Source organism: Zootoca vivipara, chromosome 13 (assembly GCF_965207765.1).
Source record: "Zootoca vivipara chromosome 13, rZooViv2.hap1.1, whole genome shotgun sequence".
In the NCBI taxonomy this organism is placed as follows: domain Eukaryota; kingdom Metazoa; phylum Chordata; class Lepidosauria; order Squamata; family Lacertidae; genus Zootoca; species Zootoca vivipara.
The window spans coordinates 7,561,257-7,586,971 of NC_142596.1; the positions used below are offsets into that span (position 1 = coordinate 7,561,257).

A 25,715-nucleotide genomic window follows, 5' to 3' on the forward strand; every position below is an offset into this window, starting at 1 on the left:
CACTCCTATGCCACTTGTGCTTCCCATGCCATAAGGATGGCAGCAAATGAGCAACATGAACGGTCGAAGGTGCACTGCTGCCATAGAGACATCAGCCCTTAGTTGTTCTGTGCCAAGAGTGAGGAACCTTTGACTAACTGCCCCCCCCTTGTTGTTGAATCACAAGTCCCATCAGCCCTAGCAAGCATGGCCAATGGGCAGGGATGATGGGAGTTGTAGTTCAGCAACACTGGATATACCACTGGTTCCCCACACTCCTCAGCACCCAAATGGGCACCCCACACAGGCTTTGATATGGGGTTCCTTTCAGCTGCTTTTAAATGTTCAAAGGGTTGCTCAGCCAAAAGGCTTGATTGTGGCTTCCCATTTCTGTAGTGCAGGGATGGGCGAACTTGTGGCTTTCCATATATTGTTGGACCACAACTCCTGCCAGCCCCAGCCAGCATGGCAAATGGGCACAGAGTATAGAAGTCAGGAATCCATCCTTACTACTACTACTACTAATAATAATAATAATAATAATAATAATAATATATTCATATTCCGCCCATCCAGCTGGATTTCCCCAGTCACTCTGGGCAGCTGCCAACAGATTAAAAACAGAATAAAACATCACACATTAAAAACTTCCCTAAAAACGTCTACTGTCTTCTCTGGGAACCCAGTTAGCTGGTCAACTTCAAAACTGCAACATGAATGCCTGCACTTTCTAGATTTGCATCTGTGTGCTTTCTTTTGCAAGACAAACTGATTTCTGCCCTGCTCCAGTGAATACTGCAGCATGAACGGTTTTGCTTTTTCTAGCATCCTTGGCCACTGTAACTTTTCCACTCCACCAGTAAGGATGCTTTAGCCACCCCCTAAGTCTCCTTTTGTTTGCCTTCCTAGACTTCTTCTGACTCTGGATCAGGGTGGGGAGCCTCTGGTCCTTGGTCCAAATGTGGCCCTCCAGGCCTCTCTGCTTGGTCACCAGGACTCTTCCAAGCCACATCCTCTCTCTCCCCACGCCACATACCCCTTCTCTCTGGCCCTGCTTTGCACACTCCTCAAGCATGTTTTTTGTTTTTTGTCTGCCTGAATGTGTTCTTGCTTTCAGACAATGTTTCTTGCTTGGCTGGATGGAGAATGGAGAACAGTGTGACAGTACAGAGAAACGAGCCAGTTATACAAAGCTAAAGTTTCTATTAATTACTCTAACCACTTTCATCTGTGGGCCCCAGAAAGTTCCCCAGAAAATAATGTGGCCCTCAGGCTGAGAAAGTTCTACATCTCTGCTCTGGGCAAATATATACTGGGACTATATTATGTTTTTGGCTGCCAGAGTCAGTAAATGTCCTGACATCTATCCACCTTGCATTTAAACCTCTTTTAACCTCTTTTTAAAAAGGTTATATTTATGCTCAAAGCAAGAGGAACCTCAAACAAAATATTACAGCGTAGACTGCTCCTGTTCAGGATTCCAGCCAGCCAGCCAGCCATGCCCTCTTCCAAAGTACTCCATTATATTGCTCGCCCCCCTTGTTTTTTGTTCCCTCCATTCTACCTGCCCCCACCAAAAAGGATGTTTTGTATGTCCGCTACTTCCCTCTTGTGCAAGCGTGGATGTGCTGATTTGGCTACATAAAGGTTGTAGCCAATGCACTTTTACTCAGAGTAGAACCACTGAAAATAATGGACCTATATTAGTCATGCCCGTTAATTTCAATGTGTCTGTTCCTAGTAGGAGTAATATTGGCAACTCTAAGAATCCTCACTCAGAGAATGAGCTTCCTATTAGTATATAGGATTCTATACCAATGAGCTCCACATACTCTGAAAAGGGTCTTTGGGTCCAGTGGCTTCCACTGACTATAACCTCTTGGGTCCCATCTGAACTATACATTTAATGCAGGACCACAGCACTTTAAACATACACGATCCCCCCTCCCAAAGAATCCTGGTAACTGTAGTTAGATAAGTCTCCTAAAAATTCTCAGCACCCTTAACAAACTACAGTTCCCGGGATTAATGGGCAAAGCCATGGCTGCTTAAAGTGGTATGATCCTGCTTAAAATTTATAGTGCAGATGGGGCCTTCTTTGCTCTAAATTCAAGAAAAGCATTTACTTTGAAGGTAGACCTTAACATACTCCTGCCTGCATAGATGCACTTCCTATTACTCCTCTAAGACTTGCAAATACAGTACTATGGCGACAAAACATTAAGAGTTCCGTGATAGCAGAAGACAAGCAGTTCCATCTGTTTCACGTCAAGGAACTCTGTTGCAAAAAAAGAAGCAGCTTTTGCTACTGGCAACACACCCTTTATTCACAACTCTTCACAAAAGAATCTGAAAGGGTGTAGATAGATAGATAGAAACACACACACACACACACACACAAGCAACCATATTTGTGTTGAATAAATATGTTTTGAAATAACCAACAGGTGCGTGAGTCATTCTAAGGTGTGTGTACATTTGCAAGTGTTGAAACAAAAATCCCAGAAATTCAGGACATTCCTTCTAAGTTATTGCACCTGATTGGCAAATGCAGTTAGAGGCACAAATATCCATTTAGAAGGGGGGGGGTCGGTGTTGGATCCTGGGTTTAGAAAAACACCGGCCTTCTGCTTTCACCCGGAGTGGAACCTCTTGCTTAAGGCAAATATCTCCTTACAGCATTCCAAATACAATGCACTCAAAGACAGCATTGTGTGTACTTACAAGTGTATCATCAAGTAAGTGGAAAGAACTAGCAAAGCTGGATGTCTGGAAGACAACATCCATCACAACTTGCCAGAAGACCTCATGGGCTACCTCACCTTGGGTACCACTCAAGAGTTCCAGCAGGCAAGCAAGCTCAGGCAAGAACATAAGAATAGCCTGCTGGAACAGACCAATGGCCCATTAGTCCAGCATCCTGTTCTCACAGTGGCCAATCAGATGCCCCAATGGAAAACCAGCAAGCACAGCATGAGCACAAGAGCCCTCTCCCCTCCTGTGGTTTCAAGCAACTGGTACCTAGAAGCATTGCTGCTTGCAATTATGGAGGTACAGTACACCATAGCATACAATGTTGCATACAACATTGGAAGGCAGAGCACAATGATCTATGGCTAGTAGCCATGGATACCCCTCTCCTCCATCAAGCTGGTGGCTATCACTGGGAACTGCAGGAGAAAGTCCCATAGCTTAACTATGTGCTGCATGAAGTGCTTTCTTTTACCTGTCCGAAATCTTCCAAAATTCACCTTCATTGGATGCCACAATTTCTAGCATTATGAGAGAGGGGGGGACTTTTCTCTATCCACTTTCTCCATGCCATGCATAAGGTTATCAATTTTCATCATGTTACCTGTTACTCGCCTTTTATCTAATTTTCTGTTTGAGCTGAGGAGACCAGAAATGTACACAGTACTCCAAGTACGGTCACACCATAGATTTGTATAACGGCATTATGACATTAGCAGCTTTATTTTCAATTCCTTTCCTAATGATCCCTAGCATGGAATTTGTGGGGGGTTTTTATGGCCATTGGGTCGATATCTTCACTGAGCTATCTACTATGACCCCAAGGTCTTCCTCCTGGTATATCATCTCCAGTTCAGACTCCAAGAGCATATATGTGAAATTAGGGGGGGGGGGTTTGCTCCAACACGCATCACGTACACTTTTTTTGCATTGAATTGCATTTGCCATTTTACCACCCCTTTACTCAGTTTGGAGAGGTCTTTGGAGATCTTCACAATCTCTTTTTGCTTTAACAACTCTGAACAATTTAGTGTCATCTGCAAACTTGGCCACCTCACTGCTCACTCCTAACTCCATATCATTTATGAACAAGTTCAAAAGCACAGGTCCCAATACCGATTCCTGGGGGGCTCCACTTTCTACTTCTCTCCATTCAGAGAATTGTCCATTTATTGCCACTCTTTGCTTTCTGCAAGTTAACCAATTCCTGATCCACAAGAGAAACTCTCCTCTTATTCCTTGACTGCTAAGCTTACTCTTTGGCAAGGTACTTTGTCAAAAGCTTTTTGAAAGTCCAAGTACACTAGGATCACTTCTATCTAACGGTACATGCTTGTTGACACTCTGAAAGAATTGTAATAGGTTCAGGAGATAGGACTTTCCTTTGCAGAAGCCATGCTGGCTCTGCTTCAGTAGGGCTTGTTCTTCCATGTGTTTGGTTATTTTATTTTTACAATACTTTCACTAGTAAAACTCCAAAAGGTCATTTTGTATCTCATGCAATCTGGAATTTCCACCAAGTGACTGTCTGACAAATATTCATACCTGTTCCTGGGTCCCTAACGAGGAATGTATCCATGCTGCAGCCACGTTTGTCACATTCACACTTAAAAAATCCTCAGCTGCTCTCCTCAACATGCTTACCAATCTCACTGATCTCACTGGGATTTTATGTCTAGGGCATGGTACATGGAAAGCTGCCTTATTCTAAGTAAGACCACCTGCCCATTTGACTCAATATTGTCTTACACTGGCTGGCAGTGGTTATTCTTCTTCTTTAAATTAATTTTATTACACTTTATAAAGAGAGATACAAAACTTAATACCAAACATCTTTTTCTAATCCAACATGAAATAAAATAAAAACACAGAGGAAAAGAAAAAGGGAAGGAGGAGGAAAAAAAGAAAAGAAGAAATGAGGGAGAAAACGAGAGAAGACAGAAGAGAACTTAAAAGAGAATAGGGAATATAAAATACAGAAATAAAAGAACTTCTGATTCTTCATCTGTCGCTATGTATAAACAATAGTCACTTCATCCTCTCCACTCTAACACCCAGTGGTTCAGAACAAGAGCTTTTCTGCAGCCCTACCTTGAAATGACAAGGATCGAAACTGGGGCTATTTGCCTGCAAAGCATATGATTTACCAACCATTACATAGATAGAATATAGGAAGCTGCCTTTTACAGAGTCAGACCATGGCTCCATCTAGCTCATCATTGTCTACATGGTAGCCAGCCTCAAGGGTTTCAGACAGGCTGACCTGGTGATGCCAGGGATTGAATGTGGGACCTTCTGCATGCGACGCATGTGCTCTACCACTGATCTAAGGCCTTCCCACATCAAAAATCACCCCAAAATTACATTGTAGCAGTCAGGGTGTGCTACATGCGGGACCAAGCCACTTCAGATTGGCACAAGTTCCAATGTGTCTAGGAATGCATCCTCTGTCCTTTACACCTGATGCCTTTGCAGTCAGAAAGGGAACCACAACACACGGCACATGTCACGGTTGATCCTGAAATATGATTGGTACATAAATTCCAAGTCTGAATAAAATAGTATGTAGACCAAAGGGTGGCATCAGATCGAATAAATATTAAGGACAGCCAGTGTGATGTCCTCCTGATGCTGGCAGGCATATGCTGACAGGGGCTGATGGGAGTTGTAGTCCTACACTGACTATCCCTAATATGCATGGATGTGCATGTAAACGCAGACACGGTAGAAATTCCAGACTGCATCATATGCAAAAGACCTGTACTGTTATTCTGTCCTCCAGTGGTGAAACTTAGCCATGCTTCTTTTTTCCTTCCAAAGTAACAATGGGTAGGTAGAAGACAATAAAATTGCCTTAGGAGTCAAGAGTCTGCAAGGTCCTCTGTGTGTGCATGCTGGGCGCAGTGCCGGATTTACATATAAGGTAAACAAACTATAGCTTAGGGCCCCACTCTCTTGCCCCCCCCCCAAATTTTTTTTTAAAGAAAAACAACTGGATGTACATTTCCAAAATATAAGATAAAAAACAAATAAAATAAAACCTACATACAGCAACAGTGTTTTGTGTTGTGTAGGCTCCTATGATGTAAGTAATGGGCCCTGCCTGCTAGAAACAGGCATAGGCAAACTCCGGCCCTCCACATGTTTTGGGACTACAATTCCCATCATCCCTACCTAAAAGGACCAGTGGTCAGGGATGATGGGAATTGTAGTCCCAAAACATGTGGAGGGCCGGAGTTTGCCTATGCTTGCCTGAAAATATCATACATAAAGGGCCCCCATTACCTCCAGCAGCTTAGGGCCTCATCAAACCTAAATCCAGCCCTGGCTGGGCGGGACGATCAAGTGAAGTCCCAGGCGTGACTGAGCCACAGATGTGGAGAAGCAAGCCGGTTTCCCTGAGAAGAAAAGTTCCCAACGCGCACTTCCCACGGCTTCCTTTCTCGGGATCTTTGCCTTCAGGCAACGAAAAAGAGCTATGCATGATCCTCGCGGCAGCCGAGGAGGCGACCTGCCTTCTTTTCCCAGGTGAAAATCTCCTCCTCTCGCTCGCTCGTTCCAACCCTGCTGTTAGCCCCGCGCTCCGGACACGCATTTCGCGGCACACCCTCCCTGTCCTGCCCCCGGCTTCGCCTACCTCACCTGGGCCGCTGCGCCTGCTGCTGCCGTCCTTGCCACCGCCGCTGACGCGTCTCTCGCCCCAGAGTCCGCGCACCTCCGCCACCGCCGCGTCTGTCCGGAATGCCGCCCGTCCCGTCGGAGCCGGACAGAGAGGGAGGAGCCGGGGGCGGGGCCGAGAGCCTCATTTGCATGACGCCGGCACGCGACCCTCTCGGCCGCTATATAAGAGCGCCGCCCCGCGCTGGGCACCCACAGCCCGCTCTGCGCTCAACTTAAACTACGACGCTGAAGCCCCGCCGGTAAGTCTCCCGCGCAGCTCCGCTTACGGCCGCGCGGAAGGGGGCGCTCGCCGCATAGCGCCCCTTTGCCTTTGCCCTTGCCCGACGGGACGGGCCCAAGCAGGGAGGAGGAGGAGAAGGCAAAGACCCCGCAAGTCTCTCCTCCGCGCCGCCACCTCCAGGGTCCCTAGACTGAGGCTCCAAAGGAGGCATCTATGCAGAGGTTGGATGGCCACCTGTCATGTGTGAGATTCTAGGAGAAATTCCTGCGTTGTAGGGGGTTGTACTAGGTGACCCTCGGGTTCCCCTCCAACTCTTTGATTCTGTAAGGCGGAGCAAATCCATCCCTTTGAACCGCTTTTCATGCTCAACTCCCTCAAGCCTCGCGCTGGCAATAGACGCGAGTGTTCCTGGAGCGTGCACAGGATGTGCAAGATGTTTAGTGTTCATGGATGCCCGCCGTCCTTCACCAGAGGGTTTGAGCCCCGTGCGATCTAATGCAGGGAGATTCCAAAGGTGGCAGCCAGACCCCTTTCTCAAAAGTGAATTTGACTCCAAACGGGGGGAGGGGGGAATTCCCGTCGAGCCATATGTTGGAAATAGAAGGCTTTGTCTCTGAGCGTGCGCAGAGCGCTCCCCCCTTTTTTCTGCCATTAGCAGGGAGCCTTAGGGGCAGTGGGTGCCTGTCAGTACGTCACCCGAGTGTTTTTAAGATCTCCTTTGAAAAACGGTGTTCTGCCGTCGGGGAAGACACGCGCCTCATACTGTACGTCTGCAGCCCCCCTCCCTTTCTATAAGCCGCTTGCCGGCCCATTTACCGGCGGGCTACCAGGCGCAATGGCTCCCTATTACCTCGAGGATGGGTGCATAACCCGGGGCTGGGGAGTGTGCTGCGGCGCTCGGGCCCTGCTCGAGGGCTTCCTCTCAGGCGTCTGTTTCGGTCCTGGGAGAACGGGATGCCGGCCTGGCAGAGAGGGAGCTGCCCTTTGGGCTGGCCCAGCAGGGCTTTTCTTGTGTTCTTAAGGCGACCGGCTTTTCTTGAGCGGCTCCCGCCCGTCGAACATTTCCCATCGCCCAACCCTGCAGGGCGCGGTGGGGCGTCGCGCGTTTCGGGCTCTGCCTGGCCCGCGGCACGGAGGACAAACAGCAGCGTCTCTATTCTGCGGTACCGCTGTCCCCCGCCCCCAGCGATCTGCAGCCTCAGATTTTCCAGACGCAGGTTTGGGTAACGTATGGAGTGTTTTCCCAAGAGGGTGGTGAGGCAAAGGGATGCGTACCAAAAGCCGTTGGAATCTCATCAGCGCCTGAGCCTCCGCCGCGCCAAGCAGTCAAGGATGGTGGGAAATGTAGTTCAGCAGTGAAGGCGGGCGCCGCGTTGGCTACCGCTGGGCTAGATGCGGGAAAATACCACTCCCCGCTTTTAATGCCATTGGTCGCGCGTCCTGGTCGCCAAAATGCCCGTTTCGGCAAGCAGATTTCCTCTTAAATATTCACTGTTTGCTACCTGCGCTAACTTCAGATTGAGGCTTGGGGGGCAGATGTGCATCACGAAGCAGATGTGAGCGGGAAGGGTTAACTTTCGAGTTGTCATCCGCCAAGGCCCGGTTCTACAGTACTTGCATGTAAATGAGCACACATGCACACAATTTTTTTTGTTAGATACTCACCATACATTTAAAGCTCTCTCCTCCCCCCCCATAAGAACCCTGGGAACTGTAGTTTATCCCCCAGTTACAGATCCCAGTACCCTTATCAAACTACAGTTCCCAGGATTCTTTGGGAGAAGCTGCACACGTGCTTTAAATGTCCAGCGAGGATGTGGGAGATCTGAGTAGCTGACCTCCTGTGTAGTTCTCTTTGCTATGTTTTCATCCCACTCTTCCTACAGCGATCTCACGGTGGCCTCTTTCATCACTACAACAACCCTGTGAGGTAGGCGAAACCAAGTGGCAGTGACTGGCCTCAGGCCAGTGGCTGTCATAGCTAGGTGGAGACTTGAAACTGATTTCCCCAGTTCTAGCCCAACTATCACCACAAACTAGCTCTCAAAATTACAGTGGCTGCCATGTGTCCTGTATATTATTGTGTGCTTCAAGACTAGGGTGGTCAGGTGACATTGGGTTTTTCTTTATCTTTTTTAGCATTTTGGGGGGGGCGCTATATGATGTGGCACACAATTACACACACACACCTTTCCAGCTCCTTTCCCCATAATTTTCCTTATTTCAAAGTCTGCGGTCCTAATCTGACTCTCACAACTCCAGGCGCTTCCCAGACCCAGGCTTCCTCTCCAAAAGCATGGGAAGATGATCAAAAACTTCTTCTTTTTTTTAAAATAGATTTTTATTAATTTTCCAATTAAAACCAATTATATCACATGATCAAAAACTTCATAGGTTGCTGGGGAAACAGACAGTGATGGAGCTAAAACCTGTTATTGCTCCGCAAACATTTCTCAGCCGATTTGAAGGGCCACCCAACCTTTTGCCATGGGGCAGGTGGGAGTTATTAGCAGGGCTGCAGGGTGGGGACAGTAGCCATGCCTTTTTCTTTGTCCATGACTGATGGGCGTGACCTCTGTTTTCTTTGGTTGGCTGGCCATCTGCCCAGGCAGCCTGTTGAAGTTTGTATTTTTCAGCTAACCTACCTTGCAGGGCTGTTAAGTTTTTGTTTGGGGGTTGTTGTTTTTTTAAAAAAATGTATTTATTGGCATTTTCAACATAAGATTTCGTTCACATCATCATATTCATCATAATATCCTATATAAAAAAACGTAAGAAAAAAAACAGAAAAAGAAAAAAAGAAAATTACAAAAAAGAAAAAACAATAAGCAAAAAATCAATCTTATAATAAAAACTCTGTCATAGCATTGACTTCCCCGTTCATCCCTTCCCGAGTCTAATTTTATCCCATATTGGCAATTTTCATGATTAAATGGTTCCAAGACCATCAATTTAAATCTTACAATAATACCTTATATAAAATTCTTTGGATCGCATAATATACTTCTTATTCCTCTAATTATTCCCTTTAGCCTCTTAATTTTCACTAAAAATATTCTAACTTACACACACTATTAATTCTAGCATCTCACCATTTATCAAATTTAATTTTAAGTCCCCTCTCCTCGACCAGATGACATTCTCCCGGATGTTTCCACCAGCTCCAGTGTACAGTCCATTTTCATGCTGTTTGATCCATGCCTTGATTACATCTAAATCTCAACCCACTCCGTCTCTCGACCACTCCAGCCCAGCTTCCTCTCTCCAACAGCCCCTTTTCCAATCCCGCTCCAGTTTTCTCTTTTTCTTGTCTCCCCATTTCACGTATCTTTCGCCTGGTTCTTGCCTCCCTTCTCTCACTAAGGAGGTTCGAATCCAGGCCACCTCTTTCTTCATTGACACAGCTTGGATGTTTGTTTTTTGGTTTTTTTAAGGGAGACACACCTCAAGCTCTTTGGAGTAAAGATGGCATGAGAGTTAAACAAACACTTGCCCTCTTCTGCAAAATCTCTCCAAGTCGCGTCATATTGCTACAAAGTTTGTGCGCCACCCTCCAAACTCTGCCAATCCATCGCAGGATTCCAGGCACTCCCCCCGGGTTGTGTTTCCGTTGGAAAACTGAGGCACAGCAGTGCCTTTAAGAAATGTAGTCAGAGCCGGCTCTAGGTAGACCCCCGGTGGCACAGGGCAGCACGGCGCTGGCCCGCCAGGAGGGCGCCGCGAGCTGCGCCCGCCCGCTGGCCGGCCGGTCCGCCGGTTCGACAACCACGCTGCGCCCACCCGCCCGCCCACCGCGCTGGGAAACGGGGGGGGGCGCCGGAGTGATCCGTCGCTCCACGGCGCCAGGGGCGCTTAAGACGGCCCTGAATGTAGTTATTGTGCACATATTTATATGTATACCTGGGTCTACTACGGAGAGAGTTTGGAGTATTACAGTACATCTCAAAAGGGGCTTGTTCCCCAAAGCAGTGCAGCATCTGAGTCCAAGGCATCCTGCATTCCATTCCATCTCTGTGCCTCTGTCCCAGCCTGCCAAGATGATCCTCCTTGCACGGCCTCTTCCTGGAATTTGGCCCACTTTCGTTCTTCCCAAGAACCGCTGCTCCAAGCTGCTCCTCCCTCTGTCTTGCTCCCCTTCTCCAGACCTACTTTTTAAGTTGAACACATTTTTTTCTGTGTCACATCACCACCCTTGCTCCCATCACCTTGGCAACCTCTTCCCCTCGCCAAGCCTGCTTGCTTGGTTGATGGTTTCCTCTGATGGGTTAAGAACTTGCTTCTAGCACCTTTTGTCTTCTATCTTAGAATCATAGAGTTGGAAGAGACCACAAGGGCCATCCAGTCCAACCCCCTGCCAAGCAGGAAACACCATCAAAGCATTCTTGACGTATGCCTGTCAAGCCTCTGCTTAAAGACCTCCAAAGAAGGAGACTCCACCACACTCCTTGGCAGCAAATTCTACTGTCGAACATCTTCCCAGGCATCTTCCCTTCAGTACTCCAAATATTATCTAATTCTATGATGTATTATTTTCTAACATTCACTAACTCCGGAAGTTATGGGTGCCCTTTGCACATCAAACTCTCTTATCCCAGATTTGCAACAGTATTTTAGATGGGCCAAATTAGCCCACTAGAGACATAAAGGGTATCGGCGCATGGGTCCAAAGGCACACGAGGCCTCGGCAGGTCTGGATCTGGGCAGCTTTTGACTCACCTTTTACCTCTGTCTTGCAGGTATCCTGCCTCAGAATGACGCTCTTTGATGGCATCTATCCCTTTTACCCCCAATCCAGGAAGCCCTTTGTCTTTGATGTGGATACCATCATTGTAATTATTGTCTTCCTTGTAATTGCCTTCAGCTTCCTGCTCATCCTTCCTGGAATTCGGGGCAGAGCGGTGAGTACTGTTATTGTAGGAGGACCAAAGCTTAGTAGTAGAGCATCTGCTTTGTTTGAAGGTGGTCCCAGGTTCAATTCCTGGCTTCTCCAAGTCAGGCTCAGAGAGTCACGCCTGAAAATGCTGGGAAGCTGCTGCCAATCAGTGTTGATAATACGAGGTCAGAGTGTTGGCATCATAGCTGCCAAGTTTTCCCTTTTCTCGCGAGGATGCCTATTCAGCATAAGGGAAAATCCCTTTTAAAAAGGGATAACTTGGCAGCTATGGTTGGCATCCATCTGTGAGGAGTGAGCCTTCAGGGGCGAAATCAAGTATTACAGCACCTGCTGTGGCTGTAAAGACCAACAAAGGAGAGTCATGCTTGTTGCATCCAGTTGTGCTGCTACAGGCGCACCATGATGTTTCTTCTCTCTGCACTCCTCCTGGCGATCATTCCTCCCCTGGACAAAAGGCAGCTCCCCGTGTTGCCCTTTGTGCTCAGAAGAGCATATTATTGATCTCTGCAACGAAACGGCAATACGTTTGCATTCATTTTAAATGAAAAGCAGCCTCGGGAGGCTGTGATTTTGAGCAAAGGAGAGGCAGCAAAGGGGTAGAATCATAGTTGGAAGAGACCACAAGGGCCATCCAGTCCAACCCCCTGCCAAGCAGGAAACACCATCAAAGCATTCTTGACATATGGCTGTCAAGCCTCTGCTTAAAGACCTCCAAAGAAGGAGACTCCACCACACTTCATGGCAGCAAATTCCACTGCCGAACAGCTCTTACTGTCAGGAAGTTCTTCCTAATGTTTAGGGTGGCAGGAAGGAAAGGTGGTACCTGACTTTGCTATTAGAAGGAATTAGTATTTAAAAAGAAAAGGACTTTGGAGCTGTGTTCACAACCTGTTATGCATTGCACCATCTCCATACGACGACACAACTATCTTCAGTTATTAGGCAGTATGTGGGTGTGCCTGTCTTTGTGTGCAAAGCCGTAAAACCACAGAGCCTTGCGACTGCGTGATGCAACTGTGAGTTACTGCTTATGCAGGAAAGGAAAGGGAGTGATCAGCGCTGGGTTTAGGGTGGTGCAGGAGGTTTCTCACACAGGGTGCTGAGCTGAGGGGGTGCATAATAATAATAATAATAATAATAATAATAATAATAATAATAATAATAATACGGATACCTGCTGAGAAGAATCATAAAAAGCAACTGTACCAAAAGGAATTACTGTGAAAATACTTAGGAGGAAAGCGCCAAATATTGTCCCCACTCAGGGTGCCATATTATCGAAGTCCACCCTGGGGGTGGGGAAGGCAGGCTCAGTAGCAATCTCCACAATGGTTAAAGCCAGAATACAAAGGTATGATGTCAAATTTTTAAAATGGAAAGGAAACATTAATTTTTTTAAAAAATCCTGGCAGTTTTATCAACCTTTTCAGGAGTACATTTCCTTCCCTGTCTCCCACCCTAAAATTCCCTTTTCTAATAGCTCCCAACAGTCTGTTTGCTTTCTGGGAACATAATGCACAAAAATGTGCTTCTTGGTGGCTTGTGGGATATTAGCTAGACCCTAAGATAAGATCCTAAGTGGGTGGCGCTGTGGTCTAAACCACAGAGCCCTAGGGCTTTCCAATCAGAAGGTCGGCGGTTCGAATCCCCATGACTGGGTGAGCTCCCGTTGCTCGGTCCCAGCTCCTGCCCACCTAGCAGTTCAAAAGCACGTCAAGTGCAAGTAGATAAATAGGTACTGCTCTGGCAGGAAGGTAAACGGTGTTTCCGTGCGCTGCTCTGGTTTCGCCAGAAGCGGCTTAATCATGTTGGCCACATGACCTGGAAGCAGTCTGCGGACAAATGCCAGCTCCCTCGGCCTGTAAAGTGAGATAAGCGCCGCAACGCCAGAATCGTCTGTGACTGGACCTAATGGTCAGGGGTACCTTTACCCTTTAAGATATAATTGGCAGGGTTTTCCAGTCCTGATATGTTTGCATAAGACCACAAGAAAACAGAGTCAATGGACCATGGCTGGAAGTCTCTCCCCACCACCCCCCGCTGCCACCTTGGGAACACTTTTTACAAGTGCTGTACCTGACAAATAAGGAACCTGATCCAGGAATTTGCAACCCACCCCCCCACCACCCCCGACTGAATGTCACAGCCTATTCTTCCAACTGTTCTTACATTTGCATTGGCAATTAGTTCTGAGTAGTTCATGCTCAAGTCTTTGTTAGTGTGCCAACAACACACACTGAGTTGAGCATGAACCAGCCTCTGTTGCACACAGGGATGTGAAGTGGAAATTCTCCCGCTTTTATTTCATTTCTCTCTACTATTATGGGCTGCCCCTTAAGATAAGTTTCCTGGCCAGCTCTCAAGATAAAAATGAGAATAAGTTATACATATACATAATATACATACGTGTGTGTGTGTGTGTGTGTGTGTGTGTGTGTGTGTGTGTGTGTGTGTGCAACAAGAAACCAACAAATAAAACACAATTTAAGGCAGCATTTGCCAAGGTGGGGCTTTCAACTGTTTAGACTACAACTCCCCCCAGCCCCCAGCATGCTAACAAAAGTCAGTTGTTTCCAGCGGTCCCTTTAAAACAATTTTTTGTCTATCAAAAGCACTCTTCCTTATTTTATTTTTTTATAAAGCCTGTCCAATTGACCAGGCATAATGTGTTACTGTTTACTCAGTATAAGCCAAGCAGGCTCACCAGAGCCCCGTCAATTTAAGGTAGTGAGAAATCTTCCAGTTCAAAAGCCAGATGCCCAGCCATTATGCTGCAACAGGTTCAAAAACCACTCTTTGCTGCAAAGTGATTTCGGCAGCCTTTGGTGTGCCCTGCATTTGCCAGACGGATGTTGGCATGAGCTTGCTGGAGTTGGCTGTGCTTGCTAGGCAGCACAGCATTTCACCTTATTGGCTTGAGTATTCATACCCTTCCACCAAAATGGACTCAGAAAGCAGCTTCTAATAAGATGTGTAGAAAAATTCAACTATAAAATGGATCTGTGGACCTGTGTGAGATGAGAGTCTTTTGATCCTTGGCACCTGGAGACGATGCCAAGGTTCCTCCAGGCTCTTCCTTCTAGAACTGGCATGGTGTATTCACAGGAGTTGGCCACCAGAGGGAGACATACACTGTGCTATGCTGTGTATTTATTCTTACTGTGATTTTTTAGAACTACATTTCTATCCTGCCTTTCCTCCAAAGATCTCAAGCCAGCATGTGCAAAAAGTTCTCCCTTCTCCTCTGCTCTGTCCTCACCCCTGTGAAGTAGACCAGACTGAGAGATAGTGACTGAGATTGGTAGCCGAGTGGGATTTGAACCCAGGTCCAGCCTTAATTCAACGCTCTTAATTCAGCACCTTACTCTCATGAACAGGTGTTCCTTGTACTGACTGATTAATTACGGTCAGGCATCACATGACGTGTGATGGCATCTCCAGGTCCCCCTCCCCTTATACTACAGCAACCGTATTTTGGTGAGGGAAAAGCTGGTGAGGGCTATGTTTAACCATCTCCCCTCCCCTGCTGCATTTTCCTGATCTAACCGCCACTCCCACCCCTTAAACTCACAGAAGGGGGGGGGAGGGAAATGCAAGTATCAGTATCATGTCTTCCTATATTCCAGGACATGAGTAATAGGTTGACAGCACCCAGATACACATATCTTACCCCTGTGTAAAGGTAAAGGGGCCCCTGACCATCAGGTCCAGTTGTGTCCGACTCTGGGGTTGTGGTGCTCATCTCGCTCTATAGGCCGAGGGAGCCGGCGTTTGTCCGCAGACAGCTTCCGGGTCATGTGGCCAGCATGACAAAGCTGCTTCTGGCGAACCAGAGCAGCACACGGAAACGCCAGAGCGGTCCCTATTTATCTACTTGCACTTTGATGTGCTTTCGAACTGCTAGGTGGGCAGGAGTTGGGACCGAGCAATGGGAGCTCACCCCGTTGCAGGGATTCGAACCGCCGACCTTCTGATCAGAAAGCCCTAGACTCTGTGGTTTAACCCACAGCGCCACCTGGTAGAGGGAACTGTACTGGCTGTCAAACAGCTATGGGGCCATATTCATGGTGGCTTAGAACCGGGTTACTTTAAAAGCCGCCTGCCCCTGTATGGACAGACCCTTGAGATCCCTTCAACACTTTGCAATGCACCTTGCAAAACATTATAGGGTGGGGACCCCCAAAATGGGGCTTTTCTGCTGTTGCCCCAGTACTGTGGAATGCCCTCCCCTCTGACATCCATGAAGCAGCAGCCGTCAGGTCCTTCAGGCATCTTTTTGCACAGGTCCTTCTTGATCCCTAAGATTGGACCCCGTTTTACATGTCTGAATTCTCTGGATCTCTTGCTTTATTGGCTTTTAGATGTTTTTTTTCTGTGTTACTGGTTTGAGGCTGTATCTTTGTTCCAGTGGATGTTGTACTTTCTCTGCATGGCTTAGTGGTGTTTTTTTCCCCCTGAAATATAAAGCAGTTTGGAAATGCTTTTAATTAATTAGCAGCTGGGGGAGGGAGGGGGAGTTTAGTTCAGGGAAACCCCAACCTTGCTGATGCTGCTCAGTTAAAAAAAAAAGAACTCTCTCCCAAAACTGTTTCTTTAAAGCAGGGATGCAGAGCCACGAGTTCATGGGCCAGATGTGGCCCCTGGAACATTCCCACCCACCCCTTGCAAACCCTCCTCTCCACCCCCACAGCAAGTAGGGCTGGGTGGCAGCGGGAGGGGGGCGGAAGGGAGATGAAATTTTAACCTAAGCGAAAGGCAAACCCTCTTTCCCCCTTTGACTTTCTGTTCCATTTGTTGGCAGAGGCTGTACTGGCTTTTCCGGGTCATCGCAAGCCTTTTTATCGGAGGGGTCATCGTTGGTGAGTCCCCTTCTCCATCTGACCTCAGCAAACCTCTCCGTCTTTGGCCTAAGTCGTCCCCCCCCTCCACCGAAAGAATCCTGGGAACTGTAGTATGTTCAGGGTGCTGCTGGGAATTGAAGCTTTGCGCAGGGTAAAACAGCAATTTCCCAGGATTCTTTGTGAGAAGCCGTGTTCCTTAAAAGTGTGGTGTCGACCTGACCCACATTTGCATACCTCTGCTGCTAATCTGTGATTGCAGAGGGTGTGTGTGTGTGTGTGTGGAACTAAAGGGGTAAATTCTGGGGGAACAACCACCCCAAAAGAGGGCTGGCAACACTCTTCTGCGGCCGACACTCACAGGGACTTTCCACACCTTTGCAGCTGTCCACTTCACCTCTGACTGGGAGAGGGCGCAGGGGACAGTGATCACCACGTACAAGTCTTTCAGCCCAGCTAAGGTCCATGCAGAGATCGGGCTGCACGTCGGTCTGGCAGGACTCAACGTCACTCTAGTTGGTGAGTCTGGGGTGCCAACAAGGGGGGGTGGCATTTCCTAACAGTGCATTTCCAGATGTGGCTCAACCTTCCACAGTCCCATCAGTTCCAGCTATTGCAAATACCACTGCCAGGTAACGTCCCTTACCATTGTGAGCCCGTGTGATGTAGCGGTTAGAGCGTTGGACTAGGACTTGGGGGGGGAGCAGGGTTCGAATCCCCGCTTGGCCCTGAATCTCACTGGGTGAAGGTTGGGTCAGTCGCTGCCTCTCAGCCTAGCCCACCTCACAGGCTTGTTGTCGGGAATAATAATAATAATAATAATAATAATAATAATAATAATAATATTTTATTTGTACCCCGCCCTCCCCAGTTGGAGCTGGGCTCGGAATGGCTAACATCATATAAATAATAATTTACGTATTTAAATAATAATTATTTAAAAGAGGAGGGAGAGAATTATGTATGCCAACTTGAGCTCCTTGGAGGAAAGGTGGGTTTAAAATGTGAGAAATAAATAAACTTTGTTGTGGGTTTATTATTACAGATGTTAAATTTTATTACGTGCCTTCACCCTAAGGTCCCAGAGTCAGGTTACAACAATTAAAAGCACCGTATTAAAATAAGTTCAAAAACAGCTTTCAGACAGAGAAATAAGGCGGATCTGTAGCAGCAGGCTCATCATCTTAAATTCTTTAAAGCGTCTCCACCCCCATCGTTCTACCCAGACACTGAGGCCCAGCGCTGAGGGCCTCCTGGCGGTTCCCTCACTGCAAGAATCCAAGTTACAGGGAACCAGGCAGAGGGCCTTCTCGGTAGTGGCACCCCACCTTGTGGAACGCCCTCCCACCAGATGTCAAAGAGAAAAACAACTACCAGGCTTTAAGAGGACATCTGAAGGCAGCCCTGTTTAGGGAAGCTTTTAATGTTTAATAAATTATTGTATTTTAATACTTCTGTTGGAAGCCATCCAGAGTGCCTGGGGAAACCTAGCCAGATGGGTGGGGTATAAAAAATATTATTATTATTATTATTATTATTATTATTATTATTATTTATTAGCACAGAACTGTTACAAATAAAAAAGCAAGCATCCTGTTGTTCTCTGCAAATGCCTACTTTAGCACCACATTTGTGTCACCTTGGCAGAATCTTAAGCAGCATTCTGAGAAATTCCTGCACATGTGTAAGGATTCCTACTAGTGCAACAGGACTTCACCCCATTTCTCTCTCCCCCAAAACATCTTAAAATATGCTCTGGAGTGTTGGGGAACCCCAGAACAGTTTTAGGGGTGCTTGGGGAGAGGAGAGGGGCAGAATGTTCCATTGTGTGAGGAGAAATGCTTGCACTCACAGAAACCTAGACTTCATGTTATGTTGAAGGCCACCCCTTGTGTTTACTAGGGTAGCATAGCTCCTCTCTCAGAGCATGTTGGCAGCAGCGTGTTTCTGCAGCCAGTTGCCTGCATCTTACATTTATATCCCACCTTTCCTTCCATGAGCTCAAGGCCCCATTTTATCCTCACAACAACCCTGTGAGGTCAGGTCAGGCTGAGAGAATGCGACAGGCCCAAAGTCAGCCAGTGACCTTCCAGGCTGAGGGAGGATTTGAACCTGGGTCTCCCCAGGCCTGCTTACTCCTACGCCATGTGGTGGTGTCCCTCTGAGGTGTGCTCCTACCCAAACCTCTTTAAGCATTATGTGCATCTGTGCTGCCCTTTCTGCAGTGCACATGCACCTCCTCGTCCCATAATAAGCAGGAATGTGTCCGTGGGTTGTAAAATAGCCGAGGTTTGCGCTGAGCCATGAATGGCTGGGAAGAAACCACGGAAAAGGGAGAAAGGCCAAGAGTGCCCTAGCCTTGGCATGGCTACCGCTTCAAAAACCCAGCCCTTCCTTGGACACACTAACCAATCTTGCCTCTGCAGGAAAGCCCGTGGAACAGCTCAATGAAACCATCAACTACAACGAGCATTTCTCCTGGTGGTTTGGGGCAAAGTACGACCACGACTTTGACGAAGGCTTGGAGCACGGCCTGCCCAGCCCCATCCTCTACGTGGCAGAGAAGTTCACCGGGAACAGCCCCTGTGGCCTCCATCACCTCTACAGAATGGCAGGACACTATGCATCAGCCACCCTGTGGTGAGTGGGTATCACCAGGCTCCTGAATGGAGGGAGGGGCTCACAGCCTTCCCCCAATCTTGCTTCCCCCAGACATCTTGGGACACCAAAAGGGATAGTGGGGGGACGGGACCATTTGAGACCAGCAAGCCCAGGCTCTTATCTCCCCATTGCCTTGTGGGTGGAACCCTGCCCCCAATCATCAAGTCACATTATTTTGCCCATGGGGGTCTCCAGAAGCCCCTTTCAGACCACTGCTTTGCACTGCGCTTTGAAAGGAGCTTGAAGCGATCAGACATCAGCTTCAGTCAGCATGACCAATGGCCGGGGGTGATGGGTACTGGAGTCGCAGGAGCATGGGGGGGGAGAGGGCACTAGAGTGAGGAAGGCCAACTTGCTGATAGGCTCTGCTTCCAGGGCTTCAGACAGAAGGTCTTTCCAAAAGCTGCTTAGCTGAGTTTTTGGATGGAGATGCTGCAAATTGAGGCCTGTTTCCAAGGTGGCGTAAGTCTAAAGTCATTTATCTTAGAACTTTGAAGTGTCAAGCATAGCTCTAGTGGCTTTAGCCCAAACGTAGCAGAGTTTTCCTGCACAGCGCAGAAGCTAGTTGAGGTGGAAATGACTAGTCGGCTAGACGCAGAATAACTATTTACAGGATTTATTAAAAGAAAATAAAAGCAGCAGAGTTTCTGCATACAAAGCAAAGCAAAATAAATCTTCTCTGTCTCTCTCTCTCCAACCATACGCAGCACTCCTACTCCTAACACCCAACAAGAAACAACTGTGCTAGCATTCCTAGATAACCCAGTTCAGTGCTGGTCATTAACCAATCAGAGAGTAGTTTCCAGGCCAGGCAGACCTTGGCTTTCTGCCAAGAGTAAATTGACACTGCCTTGAGTTAATTGTATGAAGCAAGAATCTGTAAGTTTCCCATGAGAACCAATTAACAGAAACTGAACAATTTAGCCATGAAATGTTTTGCACCAGTGGAATGTTGTTGTGCAGGATAATGCATGAGAACATAAGAAGGGCCCTGCAGGATCAGGCCCCTAGCCCATCTAGTCCAGCATCCTGTTCTCACTATGGCCAGCCAGATGCCTGAGAGAAACCCACAAACAGGCCCTGATCCCAAGAGCCCTCTCCCCTCCTGAGGTTCCCAGCAACTGAAATTATTATTTGTCGCATTTATATCCCAACTTTTTCTCTGTGAAGCGCAGGGTGGCTTACATAGTTCTCCCCCTCCCCCATTTAATCCCCACATCAACCCTGCGAGGTAGGTTAGGCTGAGAGGCAGTGACTGGCCCAAGGTCACCCAGGGAGCTTCATGACCAAGTAGGGATTCGAACCCTGGCCTCCCAGCTCCTAGTCCAACACTCTAACCATTAAGCCACCACTGGCTCCTATTCGTAATTCGGAAGCTATACTGCTTCTGTCCATGGAGGCACAGCATAGCCATTGTGACTGGGAGCCATCAAGAGCCGCCCCCACCTCCTAAAATTTGTCCCGTCCTCTTTCAAAGCCATCCAAGTTAGTGGTGGTTGCTGCCTCCTGCAGCAGCGAGTTCCATAGTTTAACCGTGCACTGCATGAAGAAGGCCTTCCCCTTTGCCTACCCCCTGAATCTCCCAACATTCAGCTTTGGGTTGCCATTCGCTTTGTGGTGCAATGGATTGCTCCCCAAATTCCCTCCGCCGCAGATGCTGCGCTGGGTTTTCTCTTACGCAGCGTGAAAACCCTCCCCTCCCCATGCAGCCCCTAAACCTTCTGCCTGTGGAGTGGGTCTCTTTTCCCCTGAGCTGTGATAAATGGCGGGCGCTTTGTCTCTTCCCTGCAGGTTTGCCTTCTGCACCTGGTTGGTCTCCAACATGCTCTTCTCCATGCCAGTCCCCGTGTACGGCGGCTACATGACCCTCGTCACAGGCGGCTTCCTCATCTTTGCTCTGCTCTCTTTCTCCACTGGGAGGAGTGCTTCCTGCGTCATCCAATTCGGCCCCACCTCCTTGCAGCTCGCCTATGGGGCATCCTTCTGGCTGACGCTTGCCACAGGTGAGCTTCTCCTCAGTTATTCTCCTCCTCCTTATTATAGCACCCTGTAAGGGTGGCTCCCTACAGGGAGCCAGCCCCCATCATCCTAATGTCCACCTCGCCAAGTACAGGGAGCAGCAGTCCCTCTGAAGCAGTCAGAGGGGAGGGGGAAGACTCGGAGGGAGAGAGAAGCCAGCGTGCGGAACACTGGGAAGGCTCAGAGGAGGAGAGATGCAGGCAAGGGCTCAAGGATGCTGGAGAGCCCTTCCACCGCCTTGACAGGGAGGAGACTGAGAGGGCATCGCTCCTTCCAGCGCAAGAGTTAAGGAGAGCACCGCAATGCAGGTCAAGGGGGAGGCGTTTTGGGGTGCCCCGACTACTTTGCTGGCGTAAAAACAGATGTACGCCATTGCCGGATTCTGATTCGGAGTGAGAGGTCATGTTTTAAGCTGTCTCTGCACTGTAAATACTTTGCACAATAAAAGTCTTTAAAGACAAACTGGACTCGAGCGGAGTTACTCTAGAGTAACCACGACGACCCTCTGACAACATACCTTTCAGAATTCAGCAGGGCGGAGGAGGCAAAAGTTGTAAAAATAAAGAAATTAATAAAATTGATGAGTTGTCTCTGGCAGCCATGTGTTCTGGCTTCCACCCTACCAGTCCCAAGGGGTAGCAGCATTCTCCACAATGTGAACCTCACCACCAAGTGGGGTTTGGACCCAAGCTGCCCTAGTCCAACTCTAACCACTGCACCACACTGAATGATACAGGAATTGTGCACCCTGCAGCATGTGTGCACCGTTCCAACACTGAATTGAGAATGACTCAAGCAACGCTGGATGGGCACCCTATTGTTGCACAGATCTCTGCAAGGGGATCCTTGCAGAGAATTCATGGTTGTCTGTTGACACATAAAACCCAGTGTTTAATTATTATCTTTTTTTGGGGGGGACACTAGCACCAAGTATAGACTGTCAACTATTGGAAGTGAATACTGGGGATCAAAGCGTTAACATATAAAGAGAGCAAGTTATAACAAAAAGCAGATTGTATATGGGATATAAAGAAGTCCTAAACGTATAGCCTTTCGAATACTGGCAATAAAGAACAGGTGTGTAGGGTTTTTTTGGGGGGGGGGGTGCTCCTAGTTCCAGCTCTGTCACTGGAGTCATGAGTGGCCTCGGCTGGTAATATGGCTATGGCTGTTTTCGGATTGGAATAGTTTGACCAGAGTTGCCCATGTGTTGGTAAGCTCATAATGGATTGCCGCAATGTGCTTTATGTGGAGCTGCCCTTGAGGTTGGTCCAGAGGCTGCAGCTGGTACAGAACAGTGACTAGTTCCCTATGGGGACAAACTATCTTTCTCATATAACTCTTTGCTTTGAGGGATTGGTGCAGGCTGCCAATCTGCTACTGAGCCAAGTTCACAGTTTTGGTACTAACCTATAAGGCCCTAAACAATGGGGCCCGGGTGGCGCTGTGGTCTAAACTACTGAGCCTCTTGGGCTTGCCAATTGGAAAGTCAGCAGTTCGAATCCCCACAATGGGGTGAGCTCCCATTGCTCTGTCCCAGCTCCTGCCAACCTAGCAGTTCGAAAGCATGCCAGTGCAAGTAGATAAATAGGTACCACTGTGACGGGAAGGTAACCCGTGTTTCCATGCACTCTGGCTTCCATCATGGTGTCCCGTTGCACCAGAAGCGGTTTAGTCCTGCTAGCCACATGACCCAGAAATCTGTCTGTGGACAAACACCAGTTCCCTTGGCCTGAAAGCGAGATGAGCGTCACAACCCCATAGTCTCCTTTGACTGGACTTACCTTTTTACCTTTTTTATAAAGCCCTACAAAGCTCAGGACCAGGTTGCTTATCCCTTATATACTCAGTAGGTCTCTATGGTCGGTCTGCATGGGGGCTTATTCGCATTCCAAAGATCCCAGAATCCTGCTCCACAGTAGCCCAGAGCAGTGCTCCCAGAGCAACTACCTCTGATCTGTAGAACAGCATTCCTGTTGAGAGATGACAGTCGCCCGCTGTCTTCACTTTCCAGAAACGGCTGAAGATGTTTCTCTTCAAGCCCTCCCAGCTGAATGAATCAGTCTCTGTCATGGGTGTCTACTTGGTATTAAATTTAAAAAATCTGCTGCTGTTTCATTTTGAGCTGTTTTTTATTGCATTCTATGCATCACCTTGAGAAAAGGTGTGGAAGGCGATAGACAAAGAGTGCATTATATCTTGCATCAAATCTGCCATTCCGGCTTCCTTCCTCGCCAGCGACAAAGTCTGTCTTTGGTTCACTAACTGACTGTCCGTCTCTGTGTTTTCCAGGGCTGCTCTGCTTCCTGATCGGAGTCGTGGTGATAACACTTCACTATACCTGCCCCAACCTCCTAAAAGCCTTCTTTGACCTGTGCGAGGAGGAGGAGGAGGAAGAGGGGATGCTGGGAGAAGTGTACATTAACCCCCACTATGCTCGAACGAAGCCAGCGCCGGCCAATTTGAGGCTGACCATCATGGACAGCTAGAGCGAAGCTTGTGGGGGGGGGGGACCTTCGGGACCTGTTCTTCCAACAGGGACATTGATTGTGACCTGCCCTGGCATAGCCAGTAGAGAATAATGACTCTATCCTATGCACTGATCCTGAAAAGGGGCAGCTGGAAGCTGGGCTTCTCTCGCTGCCCACAGCCTTCAGCAGCTGCAGTTCAGCAGCCTTGTTTTTATTAAGTCTGGAGAACAATCGGAAAGCACTTTGCTTGTTTGGTTTGGGGGAAGGAATGCCTCCAACCAGTGGTTGGGTGGGAAGCAGGGAAGACTGCAGTAGAGCCAAAGCGAATGTTAGGCAAAGCCAGCTGCTTCCCTGCTGAGCAGGGGCGTACCCAGGATCAAAACTAGGGGGGGGGAGCCATGGGGACCATGCCAGGGGATCGCCGGCTGCGCTCACTGCTCTCCAGCAACCTCCTCACCTCTCCTCCCAGCGGCGGATAGGAGGAGCGAGAAGAGGCTCTTTGGCCGCCTCTCTGGAACTCGCTCGCTCGCTCGAGGGCCACTGGCTGCGCGCTCGCCTGCCCGCCCGCTCGCCGATTGGGTGAAGGGGTGCTTCTCCCAGAAATTGGCCCCTCTCCACAGGCGGAAGGGGAGCTGGCGCCCCGCTCCAGGTGTGAGGGGCACGGGAGGCGCCGGGCCAGCGGAGCGGAGCTGCTTTGTGCTCGCGGTGGCGGCGATGAAGCGCAGCGTTGAGGGAAACGCGCCTGCCTTCTCTCCGCGAAACTCACTGGCAAAACTCCCCCCCCCAATCCGTCACACGTTTACAAGAGCTCAAGCTGCTCCCTCTGAGGATTCCCTTTCCCTTCTGGGCGGCTGTGTCGCTGGTGGGATGCCTGCTTTCCTCGCTCGGCTGCTGCCTGTTTCATCACTTTATAACCGTTTAATTTTTTGCTTCTGGGGGGGGTCAGCTGCCCCCCCCGCCCCATGCTGGGTACGCCCATGCTGCTGAGTCCCATAGAAAACCCTGAGGCCGGGAGCCGGTGGCTGCTCCTTGAGGTGGATGGGCAGGGGGCCCCAGCCAAGAGCAGACTGCAGTTGAAGTAGTGCCCCTTTTGCCCTGATGGATCCATCTCCGTGGCCACCAACCAAGGGATGAGCATAGAGACGTTACAGGCAGGGGCCAATTGAGTCCAGAAGAGGAGGCAGGCTGCAAGGAAGGGTTCTGTTAAGCTAGTGCTGTTAGGTGAATGGACAAGACTCAGAATACTTGCTGGCTGGGGTCAGTGGGAGATGTGCAGTTCAGCCAAAGATTCCCCACCCTTTGTATAGCCCCTCGCCTGAGCAGCAAAAAAATTATTGAAAAATGTGCCTGAACCAACATATATAAAGCAGGCGTTGCTGTTTTGCTGTCTGCCTTGGTGGGAGACAAAACCCACCAAGGTGAATGTCAGAAGTAGCTCTCAAGTCCCACGCAGGATGTAGAACTGAACCCTCTTTCACCTTGACTGATCCCTAAGCATTTCAATCTTGGCCACGGCTCTCCTTTAGCAGCAACCTCCATGCGGCACTTCAAAAGCAGTGAGTGCATCCTAGGAAAGGCCCTTTTGGAGCTCGTTGATGTTACATTTTGTGTTTCTGTGTAGTAAACTGACTTGTTAATAAAATTGTAAAAGCCATTTGTGTTGTATGTCACTGTCTGGGTGAAGCATCATGAGGTTTGTACCTTGGAGATATTTGCACCAGTGCTCCCCCTGTTGTTTTGATACTCAATTGGAGCATTTTTGTTCCATCCTTCCCCAAAATGTAGTCTGAAACACAGAGAGGGCACCAGGTTGGGGAAGGCTGGTTTATACCCAGGATGAGTACCCTGTGGCCATTCCGACATTGAATTCCAGCTCCCAGCAGCCCTGGCCAGCAGAGCCCAATGGTCAGGGAAAATGGAATATGTAGCTCAAGCATTTAGAAGGCCAGTTTTTCCACTCGTGGTTTATATGGTACCATCCCTGATGCAATTATGTATAGTTGGCAGAGGCGTAGCAAGGTCAGGTGGTACCCAGTGCGGATTTTTTTTTTGTCACACACCCCCACCCCCATATCGACAGCTTGGAGTAGGCTTGGGAGTCATGGGTGGGTGGCACGCCGAATGTCGCCCCCTCAGCAATGACACCCAGGGCGGTGATCCCCTGACCCCCCTCCTATGCCTCTGATAGTTGGTCAAGCTGG

The 25,715-nt window shown here is 48.6% G+C and overlaps 2 protein-coding genes across 3 annotated transcripts in view; one reads left to right on the plus strand and one right to left on the minus strand.

Annotated features, from left to right (window-relative positions):
* Nucleotides 1-6,496, minus strand: part of DUOX2 (dual oxidase 2) — a 70,686-nt gene extending 64,190 nt beyond the window's left edge. Inside the window, exon 1 of one of the 2 annotated variants that reach the window (XM_060282514.2) lies at nucleotides 6,368-6,496. The gene's annotated coding sequence lies outside the window, so the exon portion shown is untranslated. The remainder of the gene's footprint in view (nucleotides 1-6,367) is intronic. The other variant, XM_088656646.1, reaches the window with a different exon arrangement.
* Nucleotides 6,497-6,608: 112 nt separating this feature from the next.
* DUOXA2 (dual oxidase maturation factor 2) lies at nucleotides 6,609-25,168 on the plus strand. The gene is made up of 7 exons (XM_035130488.3): nucleotides 6,609-6,650; nucleotides 11,368-11,529; nucleotides 16,327-16,384; nucleotides 16,748-16,882; nucleotides 18,790-19,003; nucleotides 20,816-21,027; nucleotides 23,336-25,168. The coding sequence occupies exons 2-7, from the start codon at nucleotides 11,383-11,385 to the stop codon at nucleotides 23,530-23,532; spliced, it is 963 nt and encodes a 320-aa protein (XP_034986379.3). The 5' UTR covers nucleotides 6,609-6,650; nucleotides 11,368-11,382; the 3' UTR covers nucleotides 23,533-25,168.
* Nucleotides 25,169-25,715: the final 547 nt, after the last annotated feature.